This window comes from Canis lupus, chromosome 6, assembly GCF_048164855.1.
Source record: "Canis lupus baileyi chromosome 6, mCanLup2.hap1, whole genome shotgun sequence".
Taxonomy (NCBI): Eukaryota; Metazoa; Chordata; class Mammalia; order Carnivora; family Canidae; genus Canis; species Canis lupus.
This window is the reverse complement of record NC_132843.1, coordinates 48,405,641-48,424,563: the sequence shown is the minus strand read 5'-3', so window position 1 is coordinate 48,424,563 and position 18,923 is coordinate 48,405,641. Positions and strand designations below refer to the sequence as shown.

The window sequence follows — 18,923 nt, the reverse complement described above, 5'->3', positions numbered from 1 at the left end:
TTAATCTCTGTAACAACCCTCCCCCCTCCCCATGTAGATTGTGGCAGACAATGTTTTACAGTAATATAGATGAAGAACATGAAACACAGAAAGGTTCATGGACTTACCGAAAGCCGTAGAGAGAATTGGTTTTGGTCCTAGAGCTGAGACTTACTCCTCTCTGCAGTATTTCCATATGACATTATTCTATCACATTACTTGGGCTTCTCATAAATTACACACAAATTTAACAGAAACACTGGTGAGCAGCCTCTGCACACTGTATGTACATGAAGAACAATGAGGTTTGAGAAAATATTGCAGGAAGCTTCTCCTTCTCTGTTCCATCACTTCCCTCACAAACTATCTGTGCCAATGCTCCTAAGAGGCATTTCTATTCCAAGCTGTATGACCTAAACTTTTCGGGCTTCAGATCCATCATCTGTGAAGTGGAGATTCAGTGCTGGGAGACTAACTTTGTTTCAGTACGGATTACCATTTTTTCAATCAGTCAGTGTTAATCTTGTCAGGTAATAAGAACTATGTTTATTCTTTTAAAGTCAGACACAAATGTACAAAATTGATTCCTTTTTTTTTAAGGCTTTTATTTATTTGAGAGAGAGCACAAGTGGGGCAAGGGGAGCAGCAGAGGGAGAGTGAGAAGCAGACTCCTCAATGAGCAGGGAGCTCCACTCCCAGGATACCAGGATCATGCCAAAGGCAGACACTCAACCGGCTGAGCCACCCAGGCAGCCCAAAACAGATTCTGAATATAAATCTTTTTGTTGTAGCAATGCCACAAAAGGTGCACTTTTTTTTCTAGGTTTCAGATGCAAATGGACTTGGAAAAATGGACGTTTATAGAATAATGAAACCTTATAACTTAACTAAAACATCACTTAGACCTGCCTTTTTAATCTATAAGGAGAAAAATTAGATGTAAAGAGATCCAAGGGAATGTAATGATATTAAATTTATAAAACTAGTCAGTGGGAATCCTGATGTAGATACAACCCACTTGCCTACAATACAATGTTACTCTATGTTTCCAGAGGCAATTCACAAACACATTTTTTTTCTAGGAGCATACTCGAACTAATTTTAAAAAGAGGCATGCACCACCCCATGGGATGCCTTTAACTGTGTTCTCTCCATAGTGAATTTAAAGTGAATTATTATAAATCTAAAACTGTATCTGCTAACTTCAAAAATATATTTAAAATGTTCCAGGGTAGGTTAAAAAATAGGTTGAATACAGGTTTTTATTTTCTTCTTTCTGCTTTTTCTTTTCCTCAAATGTTCTACATGTTCCTTATGTAATTAGGGGAAAAAAGTGTAGTTAAATAAATGAATCACTTAAAGCATGGAGCAAGTCCTTTAAATAACATAGTTAAAAGAAAATTAATATCTAATGCACTATTGATACTAGTTACAAAGTACTCCAGGCATGTCACATGCACAATTACTTCCCTGAAATTTAAATGATTGAAAGAGAAATTTGAGATCCTTGAAGCTATAGTTCATCTTAGGAAAGATGTTTTGTGCTCTTTAAAAATATTGCTTAATTGAAACATGTCCTTTTAACATGTAAAGCTTTAGCTGTCTTTTCTGAAGGAGTTTATCTGGTTAAAGGCTCTTAAATCTCTCCTCAAGAAAGTGTAGTTTTTAGCATCCTTTGGAAATTATTTATGGTAAACATTGGAATATTGTGTTATTGTAAGTAAGAATAGTAAAAATTTGTCATTTCCATAAGAACAGATGTCCTACAGGATGGCAGGTACCTATAGATGTGACTATATATCGCATGTAGGACAGACTGCATGAACAATGCCTTGCTGTCTGGGCAGGGGGCAGAGGTGCCTGGTGGACAGCTTTGAACTAGCAAAGAAGACACACCTGAGCACTGTTTTCTGTACTGTCTCTTGTTAAATCAGGAATTGTATTTACTCAAATATTGACATCGGTTGAGTTCCAACTTGGTACTTCATGCCATCTAGGTACATTCTAATCTTCCTAATTACTAAGTAATCTAATCATGATTTCCTCATTTGATTCTGACACTAAGGCATAAGGTTGGGGTAATTATTTCTTACAGAGGGGAAAACTCAGGAGCAGAGAAATTAAGGAATGTGCCTGAGGTCATGTGACTAGTAGGTATGAAACCTGGCTTTGGACCTAAGTGCTAGTCTGAAGCACCAATATGGCTTCTCAAAGAACATCCTCTCATATCCATGACCAGACATTTAACAGACATGCTGTCACACTCACTGTAAGAATATTCCAAAATTGCAAGTTGAGTCAAATAGCTGCCTGTAAACTGCTTTTAAAATATAGGTGTCCTAGACATATAGAACATTATTTCAAATTTTGTGACAACACATATGGTGTGTAGTTCTCACACCCCTGAAAAACAATGAAATTTATTAAGACAGAAATAATCATCATTAACATCATCATTTCACATTATTATCTAAAATTTATTATCTCACACTATTGTCTGGAGTTAAATCAGTTGCTAGCATTTGGCATGTTTTGTGTTGTATTTTGCACAAGTGATGTAAATCATATTGTACTGCATTTTGAAAATGAGAGCAGAACTCTAGATTCCCATGCCCTAGTTATTCAATCACACGCTAATTTAGGTACTGCTACAAAGGGATTTTGCTGATGCAATTAATGTTACTAATAAACTGAATTAAAATAGGGGGATTATCCTGGATTATCTGCATGGGCCCAGTGTAATATTTGAAGGGCCATTGCTGGTGCGAGACAGAGGGCCCAAAGAGACGCCTCTGGGTGCTAAGTGCAGCCCCAGTGCATAGCCAGCAAGGAAAAGGGGATCTCAGGCCAACGACCTGAATGACCTTAGAACAGATTCTTCCCCAAGTCTCAATAAAAAACATGTCTCTGCTGACATCTGGATTTTAGCTCATCAAGACCCATGTTGGCTTTCTATGGAACTGTGAACTAAGAAATGGGTAGTGTTTTAAGTCACTATGTTTTCGGTTCTCTGTTTTGGTAGCAGTAGAGAACTAACATAGAGGGCAAAGTGTCAAGTTCAAGAAGAGTGTGTCTGCGGTTACAACCACCACAACCCAAAATGTAGCTATAAGAGGAATTCAAATTCCACGGCAGTGGGACAAGTTACAACACTTGGAACATGAAGCTGGAGACAGAAAAGCAAGAAAAGGACTAAGGATTATTTTCCATAATTGCCTTTGGGAGGCTTGTTGTATTTTTGTCTTTAAGATGCACAAAAAAAAAATTTTAAGTAGGTTTTGCGCCCAACATGGGGCTTGAACTCACAACCCCAAGATCAAGAATCACATGCTGCAGCGACTGAGCCAGCCAGGATGTGCAAGATATGAACATCCCGGAAGCAAGTAAGAAGAAAGCAGAGATAGATGAGATATTGAGGGGAAAGGTGACAAGCTCTGAGGATAGCATGAAGGGGATGGGACAGAGAGCAGATAGAGATTAGGAAAAGAGAAACACATCTTCCTCTGAAAGGGATAGAAGGAAGAAAGGGTGTGTCCAAATCCAGGTTGGTTTTGTAAATAGAGTGGCAAAAAAAATGCCAAGGAAGCTCTCATCTGTGGCTTGCACTCTCATCTGAAGTGGAAAGTGAGGTAAGTTGTGAGAGGGACAAGGAGGTGGGCACACATGTAGGATAGGAATGCAGAGATTCAATACTATTGCTGTGCACCATGATCGAGATCACCCAGGGAAGCATGGGTGATGGCTGGGGCTACCGAAGCCCTAGAAGGATGGAGCACCTGAGTGATTGAGGAGCTCCTCCAATGGGCAATTTCCTCTGAGGCTTATCAGCCACAGCAGCATGGGTGCAAGCCACACAAGCGGTTGTGTTACCCTGCACTGGGGGTTCTTGCCAAGCCAGGGCAAAGTGGCGGGAAAGGAAGGACCGTTGTATGGATATATGAGTGAGTGGCACATCACGATTCTAAACTGGGTAAGAAAGGAAGCGCAGGCCACAAGGACCTGATGGGTTAGGAGGGCAAGGCGCTGCGTTTCCCTCCTAGTTCTAGTTGGCTGGGGAAGTCATGTAAACTCTTCCCAGTAACCCTTTCCCACACTATCCATTTATTGCAGTGCCCACCTGACTAGTGTTTTTTATGAAAAGAACTAGTTCCAACCCTAAGTGGACTGACAGTTTTAAAGTACTATCCTCCAGAGAGGTCAATTTTCTCATGAGTAGTTGTGGTCTTGATATAATTTATTATTTCTATGCGGCCTTAATCTAGGCTTTCTAATGGTAGTGTTAGCTAATATTTGTCTTAAACAATTATTATGTCCGAAACACAGTGCAAAATGCTTTACACACATCACCTCATTTAGACATCAGTTAAAAAAAAAAAGAAGTTTGTCCTTTTCTTCTACTAATGAGGAAACTGAGACGTAAAGAGGTGAAAGTGTTTATCCAAGTTCTGAATGCCAGGTAGTTATAGAGACTGAACTCAAAACACTGAGCTGTCTGATTCCACAGCATATGCTCTTTGCCAGAGGCCATATCATGGGTTCAAATGACACAGTGCTAAGGTGCAGACTAGGGGTGCCAGGTGGCTTAGTTGGTTTAGCGTCCAACTCTTGATCTCAATTCAGGTCTTGATCTCAGAATCATGAATTTGAGCCTCATGTTGGGCTCCACAGAGCCTACTTTAAAAATAAATAAATAAATAAGTTGCAGACCAATACATGACTGTTAACTGGATATTACACCAATCAGTGAGGATGAGGAAACAACAGTGATACAAGATTCCTGTCCATTCCAACATGGGTCTACTGAAAGCACTCTTCTCCTTTCTCAATCCTTCCCAGGGCACCAGATGCTAAATCCACAGGTTTTGTATGCACGGAAAATGAGAGGTGATTTCTGAAAAGATAAAAAATTATTTGAGCTCTTATTAGAGAGTGATTTTGCTGATGGGAAGAGAGAATGTCTAGATGATCTTGAACTTCTCACAATGAAATCTAATTATAGGAAATGATAAAAGTTTTCACTGTGTGTTAGGAGATCTGGATGTGGGGAAGGTAAAGGAGGAAGTAGCACCATTTGTGAAGCAGCTGATGAAAGGAAATGTTAACCTAAGATGCTAAACTAGCATCAAAATAAACAAATATTTATAGCTGGTTTTTATTACTTTCAATAGACTTAGTCTCCAGATTTTTTTATACTGAAAGTGTGGTCCCTGTGGAACTTGTTAGAAATGCAGACATTCAGGCCCCATCCCAGACCAATTAAATCAGAATCTGCACTTTAAAAGGGTCCCCCCCCGCAAAAAAAATAAAATAAAATAAAAGGGTCCCCAGTGGTTTATACACACATTGATGTTTCAGACATTCTCTACAGTTCATTCATTCATTCACTGACAAGCACCACTTAGTCTCAACAGTATGAGAAATAATTGTGTCATTAATTTATGAGAATTTTGTTTCTGCATATTTGTAAGACAATTGAAGAACAGCTACCTTATTCTTCAAATTCCTTGGAATTACAGAATTTGACTATTTATTCACATAGAATACTTTTCCTTCTTGGGATTCCTTCATAATAATTTATTTTCATGCCATGCCTTCAGAGTAGGATTTGGAATTGTTAAATAGAGAAACTGCACTATCTCTTAAATGCCCAAACTCTCCTTAGTAGGGATGAAAAAAACTTGCCCAGGAAGATTTATGGAAAATGGGTAGGACAGGTCATTTGAGAGTCACCAAATTCAATGTCAAGATTGTCAGTGGGGAGCCTGTCTGATGAAGGCTGATTTGATTTCCAAACAAATGTTAGCTCCTAAAAGAACTATCAGTGTAAGCAAAGACACTAGGCTGGTACACCGATTCATCCATCAGAAAGAAGGATCAGCAGCTGTGCAGAAATTATGCACTATCAGCATGTGATGTGTTAAACATAATTAACTGCCTTCTCTTGCCACGGGCAATCCCCTGGCATTTAGAAAGCTACGTATTGACCATTCATCCAAATTAAAATTTAAATTTTAAATTCAACCAACAGCCTACCTGGAGATATTGTACATGTTTATGTGTGTTGTTTGGCATTTTAGATCTTTGGATACTTCTCCTCTGAAGAAGATTCTCTTGCTTCCCAGATGGATGAAGAAAATTTGGTTTTCCTTGTTTCTAGAAAACAGCGAGTTGTAATTTCAGGTGATATTTTTTATTTCCTTTCCAAATTAATATGGGTTTTAATATTTTCTCAAAAAATTGGGAATGAAACAGAAATTATACCTGCAATTAGGTTTTTTTTTAAGATTTTATTTATTTATTCATGAGAGACACACAGAGAGAGGCAGAGACACAGGCAGAAGGAGAAGCAGGCTCCTTGCAAGGAGCCCAATGTGGGACTCGATCCCAGTCCCTGGGATCACTCCCTGAGCCAAAGACAGATGCTGAACCTCTGAGTCACCCAGGTGTCCCTATACCTGCAGTTGTTTGAAATATGATCATTGCTCTGAAGGACACTAATAAGGAATATGAGGAGGAGACAATTCACATTATTCTGAAAAGGTTCAGATCTGTACAGGAGTGTGGGGAGAAGAAGCTCTGTATAGGAGTGTGGGGAGAAGAAGTTGATTTGGAGATAGGAGCATGGTGTTGACATTTGAAGGAGGGCCTGGGGAAGACCACCCCAAGCAGGTGCTGGGAGACCTGGGAGGGAGGGCTGAGAGTGGGGGGTGGGGGATATAGGGTAGGGGAGCCCAAGAAGAGAGGGCAGGTGTGGGGTCAGGTGTGTGGGCTTGGGGGTGGAGGAGCAGAGAGGGCAAAAGGCCTGCACAGAAGGGAGGCATGGTCTGAGCTACACTTTAAATGTTCATTAGGGGGCGCATGGGGCTTAGGTCATGATCTCAGGATCCTGGGATGGAGCCCTGCTGAGTAGTGATCGTCACTCAGCAGACAATCTGCCTTCCCCTCTGCCCCAATCCCTGCTCGTGCCCTCTTTCACCTGCTGTCTTTCTCAGATAAATAAATAAATAACCTTCAGGAAAAAAAGATGTTCATTACAGCTTCCAAGTTGAAAATATTCCAGGGTGAGGGGGGACACAAGTAGAGAGAATGGTAGTGGCTTGGAACAGGATAGTGTCCTCAACCTTCATTAGTTTTTCATTATATTCATATTTTTTCATTATAGGAGTCACTAAGGAGTCTTTTAGACATTTTTTACCTGATTGCACCCCTCCCTCACTCCATGACATTTTAATATGTCAGATATACTATGTATCTGTTTACATAAGTTTGTGTCTCTGTGCTGTGCTTTATACACAAAAAGAACAAGACTCATTTTATTCCCCCAAGAACCAGTCTGCACTTGAGGATCATATTTTGTCTGTTGAGAATGCATGTATTAGGCTGATATCACTGGAGTATGAGATCCATCCACTTGCTTTTCCTAAGAGTGTTCAATTATAAAAACTAATTGTGCTGGAAAGAGGTCCCATGTATGTGGTTTTATCAATTCAGTACATAGGCAAAAAAAATGGTGTCCAATATTTTTTCAAAATGCACAAATTAAAAACAAAAACAAACCCTTAATAACAGTATTAAGGTGTTTTCATTCTTTTTTTTGCAGTTTAATTGCTTTGTGCATTTATTAGCTAATATTAATGCAACAAGGAGTGAACAAAAGCTCACAAACAATCTACACAGTTTCACAAGACACATAGCAGGGAAAAAATTAACTTAAGAAGGATCAACAGTATCCTAAGGTCTTGGTGGACGTATTCCTGGGGAGGTGGACCTCTAATTTCTGGTGGAGTGGTCTCATTTCTGGAGGGGGCATGCCTGTAGGTGTCCCTTGAGCAGGGGAAAACCCAATTGGTGCACCCATGGGTGGTCTCATACCAGGTGGAGGAGCCATAATGCCTGGAGGTGGTATTGTTCACCCCACAGGAGTGGGTGGGGTCCCCTGTCCTGGTAAGTATTGAGTTGGGGCCCCAGAAATGTTGGCAGTAGCAGCAACTGCAGCAGCTGCTACAGTTCCTCTTCCCTGTGGAGTCTTTACCAGCTGGAATGGTCCCCCAGCGCCTCAGACAGGACCTGCTAACCCAGCAGGAGCCTGGGGAATTGGAACACCAGCCAAGAATGCCTGTCTCAGTTCCTTCTGGAAATCCACCACAGGGACTTGCTGCTGCTGAGATTGTCTTCGGTACAGCTGACATTCTTGGTTGCTCAGTGAGGCTGTCCTTCTATGTTTGACTTGGACTTCCACCTCTGGGACGTGCTGTTCTGTAGTCCGTCTCATGTGTAAGCAGTCCCTCAGGAGTGGAGGAGGAGGTGGAGAAACTGGTAGAGGGAATGTGAAATGGTGGGGCCTCTGGCACTTCCTAAAAATGTGAACCATGTAGTTTGCATTTGACATCGTAATTCCAATCTGTGGAGAAGGGAGTGGGAGGTACAGGCTTCCAGCTGCAGGAGGAGGAAGTGCAGAGTGTAGTCAATGATGTGTACCATTCACAGCACCACATGGTGACATGGTAACTGCACTTGTGAACACTGTACAACACGGAGTTGTTGAATCATAACGTCATCGTACACCTGAAACCAGCTCTACCCACAGGGCCCGCCATGTTGAGACCCTGAGCCTGCACCACCAACCATGAAATGCGGTGTTTTCATTCTTTTATGCCCAAAAGCCTGAGATCATATTAGGCTTTTGTTCTGTGTAAACCATGATGGTGACAGTTCAAAGAAAGGATTCCTGAGAGATGCAGAAATCTCAAAATAAAATGACAAAAAGATGTTTGGAAAGCACATTCTCTGTAAGATATGCCTTCTATTTGAATATGTGACAGGAGCATGAGTGTAATTTTCTCTGTGAATTCATGTACCATACTGAGTTGGAAAGTATCATAGATTCAGATTCGTATCTATGGGGATAATTAAGCAATGAGATGTCCATCTACAAATGAATGGATACAGAAGATGTGATATATATACACAATGGAATATTACTCAGCCATCAGAAAAGGTGAATACCTACCATTTACATCAACATGAATGAAACTGGAAGGTATTATGCTAAGCAAAATAAGTCAATCAGAGAAAAACAATTATATGGTTTCACTCATGTGGAATATAAGAAATAGCATAGAGGATCATAGGGGAAGGAAGGGAAAATGGAATGGAAATAAATCAGAGAGGGAGACAAACCATGAGAGACTCTTAACTATAGGGAACAAACAGGGTTGCTGGGGGGGAGGTGGGTGGGGGGATGGGGTACCTGGGTGATGGGCATTAAGGAGGGCACCTGATCTGATGAGCACTGGGTGTTATACACAACTGTTTAATTACTGAATTCTACATCTGAAACTAATGATGTACTATATGTTGGCTAATTGAATTTAAATTAAAAAATTTTTGCTAAAAAAAAAGCAAGAGTTGCTGGTTCTACTCTACATTTTAAGCAAAAAAGTAAAAAAGGTTGTTTTCTTACTCCTTTCTTTAAAAACAAACCTAACAAATGAGTTTTAAGATCTTTACTACTGGGAATTGAAATGAATATTATGCTGTTGACAGGTAGTAGAAGACGGGATGTGATTAAATGTATCGTCAAGATTCCTCAGTTGGATTTACTAATAACAGCTTCTCAGAAAGGATTAATAACAGTCTTTAATAGCCAGGTAATTTGAAAGCTTGGATTCCTCCCTCTTCCTTCTTTCCTTCCATCCATCCTCCCTCCCTCCCTCCGTCCTTCCTTCCTCCTTTTGTTAGTTCATTTATTTGTTCCTTCCTTTCTTCTCTTTTGCCTATGCATTATGCATATTTATCAGGTGCAACAGAAAACATAAACATATTCAGAGTTATTCCAAAAAATAAAGCCAGATGTTGCTAAAATGAGAAGATTGCTGAGCCCTGGAGCAATTTTTGAGATTTTGGTAACTGCATTTGGCAGTGTTCCTCAGGGAGTCTTTTTTTTTTTAAGATTTATTTATTTGTTTTAGAGGGAGAGACAGAACATGAACGGGGGCGGGGCAGGGGGGGAGAGAGAATCTCAAGCAGACTTGGTGCTGAGCACAGAGCCAGACTCGGAGCTGGATCCCATGATCCTGAGATCAAGACCTGAGCTAAAATCAAGAGTGCCACCCAGGCACTCCTCAAGGAGTCTTACTGAGCCATGTGGCATCAGCATAATTAAAGGATGATCCTGGATAACTTCTCAGATAAAATCAGAAAAATTCACGAGCTAAGTGATTTTGTCATAATCCTAACAAGTATAGAAGGTCCCGACAACACCCTTGGACTTGTTAAAAGGCGGCTCACATTCTGGCTCCTCTATTTTACTAGCTATTCTGTTAAATAGGGAACTTAATGAGCTGGCTTACATGTTTTCACACCTCTTCACATTTATAAAATGAGGACAGCAGAACCAGTCCTCTCTCCCTCAGAGGGCTGTAGTGAAAGTAAATGACACAATGAATGTAAAAGGACTTTATCCAATTCCCATATACATGTAGGGTATTACTATTATTGTCACTTAGTTCTAAATTTGTAAGTTTTGGACTTCCACTTTCAAACTATCAGAGATTTTATCAACTATGCAGTATTTCATTATGAAAGTAAACATGAACATTTGGTGTTAAATAGCAAAACAAATAATTCCAATTATTAGTTGATTTGCAACTAGAGACAAGCTTTACAAGTAAACTAAAAAAATAATCACATGTTTAAAACTGCAACAGTAATGTTTAGCCCTTCAGGGATCAGAGTAGCTGGATCCTGTCAGAGAAGCAGGCTGCCTCAGGAGGTGTGGTGGAAGGTTCCTGGTGTGGAATGGAATGGAGCCTGGCCTCCCTGCCCAGCTTGGACACTTGCCAGCCCTGTGTGTTACTTATTCATCTCCATGCCCTGGCTCCTGTCATTCAGAACCAGAGAGCTTCTCTCCCAAGACGGTTGTGCTGTTTACGTGAGTTACTATTCACAAAGTGCTTAGTTAGCATCACTGTAAGCACTCAGGAAACATTGGCAGTTGCAATTATGGACAAATGGTGTGAAAACAAAACTGGATTGTCTCATATAAAGATGAAAACTTTCCTCCTTTTATCTCCTTGGTGCCTTATTTCCTTACCTCTATTTCCTCAAAATTAGAACTAAGATGGAATGTAAAGAAAAACACAAGAAGGAAAAGAATGATCTTCATAATGAAATGGCTCAGAATTATATAAAACAAGTGAGGTGGCATTTTCATATTTCCAGAGACATCCCGTGCATGAGCATGTGTGTACCCACACACATTCATTCACATGTGCTTCTAGGTGCACACATGCATATCACAAACACATCTGTTTTTACTAAAACCATGTAATTGGAGAGAAAAAATTGCTAGAAATTATTTGAAGATTTGATACACCAAGAATAAATGGCATTTTGAATGTTGCATGTCTTACAAATACGATGACACATTCTGTGAAAAAATAATCAGTAAGGTGGGTCACAGGAAAAATTTATTAAAAGGTAGTCATTAGTAATGCAAAATATAATATGTTAATCCATGATTTAGGCTCTGTATAAAGTAAAATAAACACAGTTAAGGATTTGCAGAGTGCTCTCTAGAGAGCTTCCTGATATAGACTGTAAATGTTATTAATAAAAATTCCTGCAAAAAAGGCTAGATTTTCAAAATTCAGGAGATATCTATATGGATTATGCAATTTTTAAAGATGATAAAAGAAATTTAAACACCTGCTTTCCACTAAGGATGGAAGTAGAAAAATAGGAGAGGAAAACCACAGGCGTTCTATTCTCTGCTCACCAATTTCCTGAGGGCACTTAATTTTTCCCACCTGGAAAAAAGTTCCTGATTGGAAAAGCCTCTTTGAACATTTTTTTTAATATTTTATTTATGTATTCATGAGAAACACAGAGAGGGGAGAGAGAGGGGCAGGGACACAGGCAGAGGGAGAAGCAGGCTCCATGCAGGGAGCCCGACATGGGACTCGATCCCGGGTCTCCAGGATCACACCCTGGGTTGAAGTCGGCGCTAAACCGCTGAGCCACCTGGGCTGCTCAGCCTCTTTGAACTCTTCAGATGAAAGACAGTCTGAGATGACCAGGACTAACAGTTTTAGTGATCTAATTTACTTTTCCCTTTTTTCACATAATCTATTCCTTCTGGGCAGCCATTTTCTGTACTTTTCCCAAGACTACATGACCATGCCAGAGAAACTAGGTCATTAATATACTTCAAATACCTTGACCTTAGAAGCAATTAACATGCCCTAAGGGGAAAAGAGACTTCTCAGGTACATTATAGCTCTGCATGGAATAAATCTATGATTCCCCACCAGCACACGACCCAGGCATGAGATTCATGCAATAGATACTTATCCAGTAAAAGAGGAAGCCCAGTGGAGAGGATGTTCTTATGTCTCTCAGGAACCTGAGAGATAACTATCAAATGAGGCAGTACTTTTTTTTCCCACGTTAAGCTGTATCCATATTGACCTATTTAGCCTTCTTTTGGACTATTCTAGCAGTTAGTATTATTTCACCTTTCCACTTTTTGATAAGTTATGTTGCTCTGAATAACTAAAGAAGGTGAGGTAGTTTGCAAATAGGGAAAAATCATTAGTACAGTATAAGACTCTGAGAGCACAGTCGTCAAGGTTAAGGACAAGCCACAGAAGCACCTAACCGTGTCCAAAGCAAGAGGTTCCACAGAATTATTCCACAGAGCCAGGCTTTTCACAGAAGGTAGAAATGACAAGTGAGATTAAACCACGGAGATAACGTGTCCTTTTAGTGCTAACATTCCCGATTTTAATTGTAGTGCCTAAATTTTAATTTTAGTTAGGTTTCATTATTCTTTTCCTTTGCTTATAGATGAGAGTACAGACCAGCACCAAGGTCACGGTAAGTACATGTTATAAACTCCTAATGAAGTCCGATTTGGGGTTGTGGTGATGGTTCCTCCATAACTAATCACAATCTCAATGCAGTGCCGAATAGGCTCTAAGAATAAGATGAAGCTAAATTTATTTTGGAGAAGTGCTTGGAGACATTACTCCCTGGAAGCTTCCATTTTGTTTTTTTATTTCTTAAGGATTTTATTTATTTATTCATGAGAGACAGAGAGAGAGACAGAGAGAGAGAGGCAGAGACAGGCAGAGGGAGAAGCAGACTCCCTGCAAGGAACCCGATGTGGTTCTCGATCCTGGATCCCGGGATCACACCCTGAGCCAAAGGCAGATGCTCAATCACTGAGCCACCCAGGTGTCCCTAGAAGCTTCCATTTTAAAAGTCTCATTGAAGTTTTTCCAAGTGCCTACTATTGAGGAATGTAAAACATGGACAAAATCCAAGCTGGGAGAACAACAAGGAAATGGCCAAGGGAAATACTTTGAAAACATTTTATTGTAAACTTGAAAATAGCATATAAAAATTGAGTCTAATTTTGTAATTTACTTAATCCTTATCACTAATTGGAGAAAAGCCATGATGACTTGCTTTCAGAGTCCCACTGTGGCTTCGTGAGACATGGGGACATGCTTGCCTTTTCAGCCTGCTTCCATGCCCTGACTGCCCTGAACTGCACAGGAGGGTGCCAGGCCACCTGGCAGAAGAATCTGCCTTCTCTCCAAGCCTCTGAGCCTTTGCTTCAAAGGCTGAAAACAAAACAAAACAAAACAAAAAAACAACAAAAAAACCAAAACCCACACACATTAGCATTCCTAACAGAGGTCTGAAATGCATGCAGCAGTGTCTGGAACAGTAGGCGCTCCTAAATGGGAGCTATTGTTCTTGCTTCGTTGTATGTCGTTGACATAACAGCTCCTACCCATGCCAACTTGGTGACTTTAGGCAAGGCAAGACCAACTCATTGGGCTCTAACTTGGTTATTAACCAGATGATCACTAAGGTCTTTTCTAGCTAAAAAAAAAATGTGCATGGGGACAGGGCCAGAGAATTGGCTTAATCCAGCCTCCTGGTGCCCCCGTGAAGAGCTGTTCTCATGTAAGGGAAGGGTGCACAAAGATGCCCGTTCTGCTGGTGGCTCTGGGCCTCCAGGAGCTGCAATAGGCACCAGTTCATTACTCTCCAGCTGATGGTGCTGAGAAACTCAAGACAGGAGTCAAAGGGCAAAAGATGAGAGCCTTTCCTCCAGACATCAAAGAACAGACATCGCAAGGCTCTCCTGCAAGTAGGAGGGCAAAATGAGGCTTTTAATGTAACGAATCTACTCTTTAGTAACCATTACCATGTGATAGACCAAAATATATTATGCCCCCATGCCCAACTCTCTGTTTTTCCCTCAGGATACCTCCTGGATCACAGGATGTGATTACCTCTCACAGTTGAAAAGAATCGTTGCCACTACAGAAAGGACCATGATTGTCTGGGATTATAAAGCTCAAGGCGGTGGCCAGGTATTGTGCCAAGAGAAATACTCCAAGTACTCCAATTTTAGACAGAATGGTAGGATGTGAGCAATCCACTTCCTCTACTGAATGTCAGTTCCTTATATACATAAAATGATTTTAAGTAATCAATTTCATCATTAAACAAGTTCAGCATTAATATTCTGTATGATTAAAAAGGAATATTCTTTCCATTGAGTGCATATTTAATTTGGTTATATTGGTTTTGTTCTGTTTTTGAGAGAGAAGGTAATTCCTTCCTTCTTTTATACCTTTTCTGAATCCAAGTGTTAGCTTTTTGATTATGCTCATTTTATCAAGTTCAAATCCTTTCTTTCCAGTTCAGTTTCATTTGGTAAGAAAATAACTAAAAATCAAATGACTAATTCTGGCAAAATATCTAGTGGGACAGATGCCAATGTTATTCCTTCAGTGGCTAGGATGTTACCACTTAAGCAATTTACAATATTTATTGAGCATTTGCAGCCATATAGAAGTAATGAACATGTTCTCTGTACTCAAACAAAACTAAATCTTGAAGGATTTCATGAAAAAAAAAAACCCATAATATATAATAGGACAGCAAACTATATAGTAAAACAAAACAAAACAAAACAAAACAACAACAACAAACAAGGGCAATAGGAATTCAGGAAGAGGCAAGGTTGTAAAAAATGTCCTCAGAAAGCGGGCTGACTTTGAACGAGGAGGATTAAGAAATAATTAGCCTTTCTCTGTGCCTTACTTGTCCCTAGGCTCAGTGAAAAACCAAAGTTCTCATTCCTGTCTCCAGTGTTGTAACCAGCTAGTGATATAGGATGACTTTAAAGAAGGCAGATTGTTGCCTCATGTCCTTTATTATGTGGTATGTTACTGTGTCCCAGTCTGCAGTTTGATTGCAACGTTTTCAATGTCCAGCTCTCTCTAGTTATCACTCTTGCTTTTTCAGCCCCATGGAAGCCCCCAGGTCCTTAAGAGAGTCCTCTTCACTTTCTGGCTTCTTGGCTCTCCTTTCTTTGCCTGACTGCCTGCACCACGTGGGTGGATCATCTGGGCTGAAGCCATCCTCACCCTCCATTCTCTTAAATCCTTTGAAACTCTAGTCCTGGTTAGATGTGACGGCCTATCTCTGCTCCTTCACGGTGGCTAAGCCCTCCTGGAGAAAACACAAACCACCACAATTGGGCTTCACTACAAATTCAGGGTCTGTAGACTCATTTGAGGGCTCACTGGCTTCTGTCATCCTCTTTCTTGTCCCTGCCAAATGGCTTTCCCATTCCTGGCAAAGGCCATTATTGTCCTCGGGCTCTCTCCCTCTCAGCAGATGGACTTGCCTCTACTTTCCTGAGAAATCTGAGTCTAGGAGGCTTGTTTTCTTCCAAACTCCAGCTTTCCCACCCACAGCTTCAATGAGGACGCCCTACTTTCTTTCTTCCTTCCTTTCTCTGGAGGCAAACTATCCTCGCAACTGTCACCCCCATTCCTTCCTGCCTCGTGCAGGACAAGTCCCTTCCCTTTTCATCTTTTAACATTCATCGCTTCTTCTGGGCTCCTCCTTTCAACCGCCTCTGAATCTTTCAACCAATTCATGTGCCAGATCAAAGGTCCTCTTCCCAGACCACAAGACCTATAGCGGCCCCTCCCAGTCACTCTTTATCATAGCACCCTTTATTTCCTCAGTGCACTTCCCATGATCTGAAATGATCTACTTTTTTATATAGTATTCCTGCACCAGAATAGTAGTCAGAAACTTATCTTTTTCATCAAATTTATGGCCCGGGCCATAAAATAGTTCTTGGCACATTGTATGCACATCATAGGTGCTCAACAAATATTTGTTGAATAACTGAATGAAGCTCTAAATATGTTCAAGTCTCACTCATTCTAAAGGAAATGACAAAAATAGTTTTAAATATTTTTTTCTTCTATCTTGGGTAAATAGATAGATAGATAGAGACTGAATTCTGGGAGAGCACTGGCTGTATAGTTCAGTGAACACAGCACAGTAGCCCAGAGTCAGCTTGACAAATACTTGCTGAATATTTCTGGGTAAACTTGGATATGAAGATATGTTTTTCCTGATAACTTCATAATTGGGGCGTTAATACTTTATTTTCCTGTTTGCCATACAGTTTTACATCAGTGGGCCTATAACACTTACAGGTCCCATTATGCTTCCCATTAATATTGCCTTACAAATCCAAGAGAGGGACATTCACAATAACATAACAGAAAATCTCATTAATGTATTGAGCCAAAGGTACCTCACTTTTTTCCCCACAAAGCACCCAAAAGTACAATGTTGGGCTCACAGTGAATGTTCATTAACTTTTACTTGGTTAACTCTAGTTTTTGTTTTTTTTTTTCCAAGTTTAACACCATGGGAATATCTAAAATGAGAAACATCAGGAAGTAAAATTTTTATCAAATCAAAGGGCAATATTTAATATGTGGATATTTAGAGCAATATAATAACTTATTAAGTATTCTTCTGTTCCTAGGAAAACTATTTTGTCATAAAACCTATGGATCACTGCCTCCTCTGTGTGTGTGTAGTGTCTCTGCCTGACCAGCTCTGCAGGGATGACATCCTCTTGGGGGATGATGGTGGTTTTGTGAACAAATTCACAGTAAATAGTGATGACTTTGGACTAAAGCAGGCAAAATCCAAAAAAAAATTACAAAACCAAGTTTTAGACTCAAAGAACTTTAAAAGGTAAGGGTAGTATATGAACAGTTCATATTTTTCTAATACAGACAATGTTCAAGTATTTATGAGTGAACACAATGTGCTAGACCCCTGGTAACCTGAAATACAAAGCCAAACAAGGAATATTTCTTACCTCAAAGAATTTGCAGTAAAATTGGGAAGAAAGATAGGAAAATTAGCCACTGAAATTCCAATTGTTAGCGCTATTGACAATTAAAATCTATAGGTACTGAAATGAATTAAACTGTGCAAATTAAGTGAAAAAATTAAACCATGAAAAATCTAGAAAACATATATGTGACTATTTACTAGCACTTGAATATGGAAGAAGATCCTCAACATAAAAGCAATGAATGGCTGAGTGAAGTAAGTCAGTCGGAGAAGGACAAACATTATATGTTCTCATTCATGTGGGGAATATAAATAATAGTGAAAGGGAATATAAGGGAAGGAAGAAGAAATGTGTGGGAAATATCAGAAAGGGAGACAGAACGTAAAGACTGCTAACTCTGGGAAACGAACTAGGGGTGGTAGAAGGGGAGGAGGGCGGGGGGTGGGAGTGATTGGGTGACGGGCACTGGGGGTTATTCTGTATGTTGGTAAATTGAACACCAATAAAAATAAATAAATAAATAATATGATTAAAAAATGGTAAAAAAAAAAAAAGCAATGAATGCAGAATTCAAAGAAAAAATTGTAGAAATTTGGCAAAAGCAAAGCTTCTGGACATCGAAAAAGAACATTTTAAAAGTAAATAACAAACTAGAGGAGTGCTTGGATGGCCTCAGTTGGTTAACCCTCCAACTCTTAGTTTCAGCTCAGGTCATGATCTCAGGGTCATGGATTGAGTCCCACCTAAGGCTCCATGCTCAGCCCTCCCCCTTCTCAAACTCTCTTCCTCTCTCTAAAATAAATAAATAAATATTTATTTGGAAATAAGCCTTAAAAATAAATAAATAAATAATATTTGGAAATAAGCCTTAAAAATAAAAGACACAAACTAGAATAAATATTTATAATAAATATGGCAAACAATGGGTTAATACTCTTTTTAAGAGGTATTGCAGGTCAATTAAAAAATAATAATTCCGGATGCCTGGGTGGCTCAGCGATTGAGCATTTGACTTAGGGTATGATCCTGGAGTGCAGGAATCCAGTCCCACATTGGGCTCCCTGCATGGAGCCTGCTTCTTCCTCTGCCTATGTCTCTGCCTCTCTTTGTGTGTCTCTCATGAATAAATAAATAAACTGTTTAAAAATATAATTCCCAAAGAAAAATGGGCAAAGACTGTGAAAGATAATTCATGCACAGGCACACACAGTACAAATAGTCAATAAACATTTCAAAGTGATCATCAGGCAAAAATGCTAACAATTATCTCCAAATGATGAGATTATAGGTGATTTTTATTGTCTTTATAATTCCACTGTCTTTGAAGTTTTTTATAAATAAGTAAGTATATATTACTTTTACTAGCAGAGAAACAAATTCTGTATTAAATTTATTCTCTTAAAGAAGCACAACTTAACATCAGATACAATTTCGCATTTCTAACATTGGAAGGGATCGAAAAAGGCATAGATTCTGTGGATGGGCATTTTCAAACTATCGATGGTGGAGGTATGAGTTCAATCCCTTTCAGGAGAGCAGTCTGGGAGATGCATCAAGTGTCTTAATAAGCCTTTGACCCAGGATCTCCATGCATTTAAAACCATGAGTATGGTTATCACAGCATTATTTCTAATAGTCAAATCTCTAGTGTCTAACAATGTAAAGTACCAAGGGCATTCAGTAAATCATAGTATAACCATATTAGTGAATGCCATGCACTCTCATTTAATAACGTTTT

At 39.7% G+C, this 18,923-nt stretch overlaps 1 protein-coding gene across 5 annotated transcripts in view; it reads left to right on the top strand.

The window, feature by feature from the left end:
- The window catches only part of WDR64 (WD repeat domain 64), a 143,680-nt gene that overhangs the window by 20,837 nt on the left and 103,920 nt on the right, over window positions 1–18,923 (top strand). For 4 of the 5 annotated variants that reach the window (XR_012032903.1, XM_072830405.1, XM_072830403.1 and 1 more), the window contains 5 exons: window positions 6,057–6,159; window positions 9,526–9,629; window positions 12,829–12,858; window positions 14,262–14,372; window positions 16,865–17,079. Coding sequence is in view for 4 of the 5 variants with exons in the window: in XM_072830403.1 (XP_072686504.1) it covers window positions 6,057–6,159; window positions 9,526–9,629; window positions 12,829–12,858; window positions 14,262–14,372; window positions 16,865–17,079 (563 nt within the window). In the remaining variant the exon portion in view is untranslated. Of the gene's footprint in view, window positions 1–6,056; window positions 6,160–9,525; window positions 9,630–10,707; window positions 10,913–12,828; window positions 12,859–14,261; window positions 14,373–16,864; window positions 17,080–18,923 lie in introns of those variants that run through there. The other variant, XM_072830404.1, reaches the window with a different exon arrangement.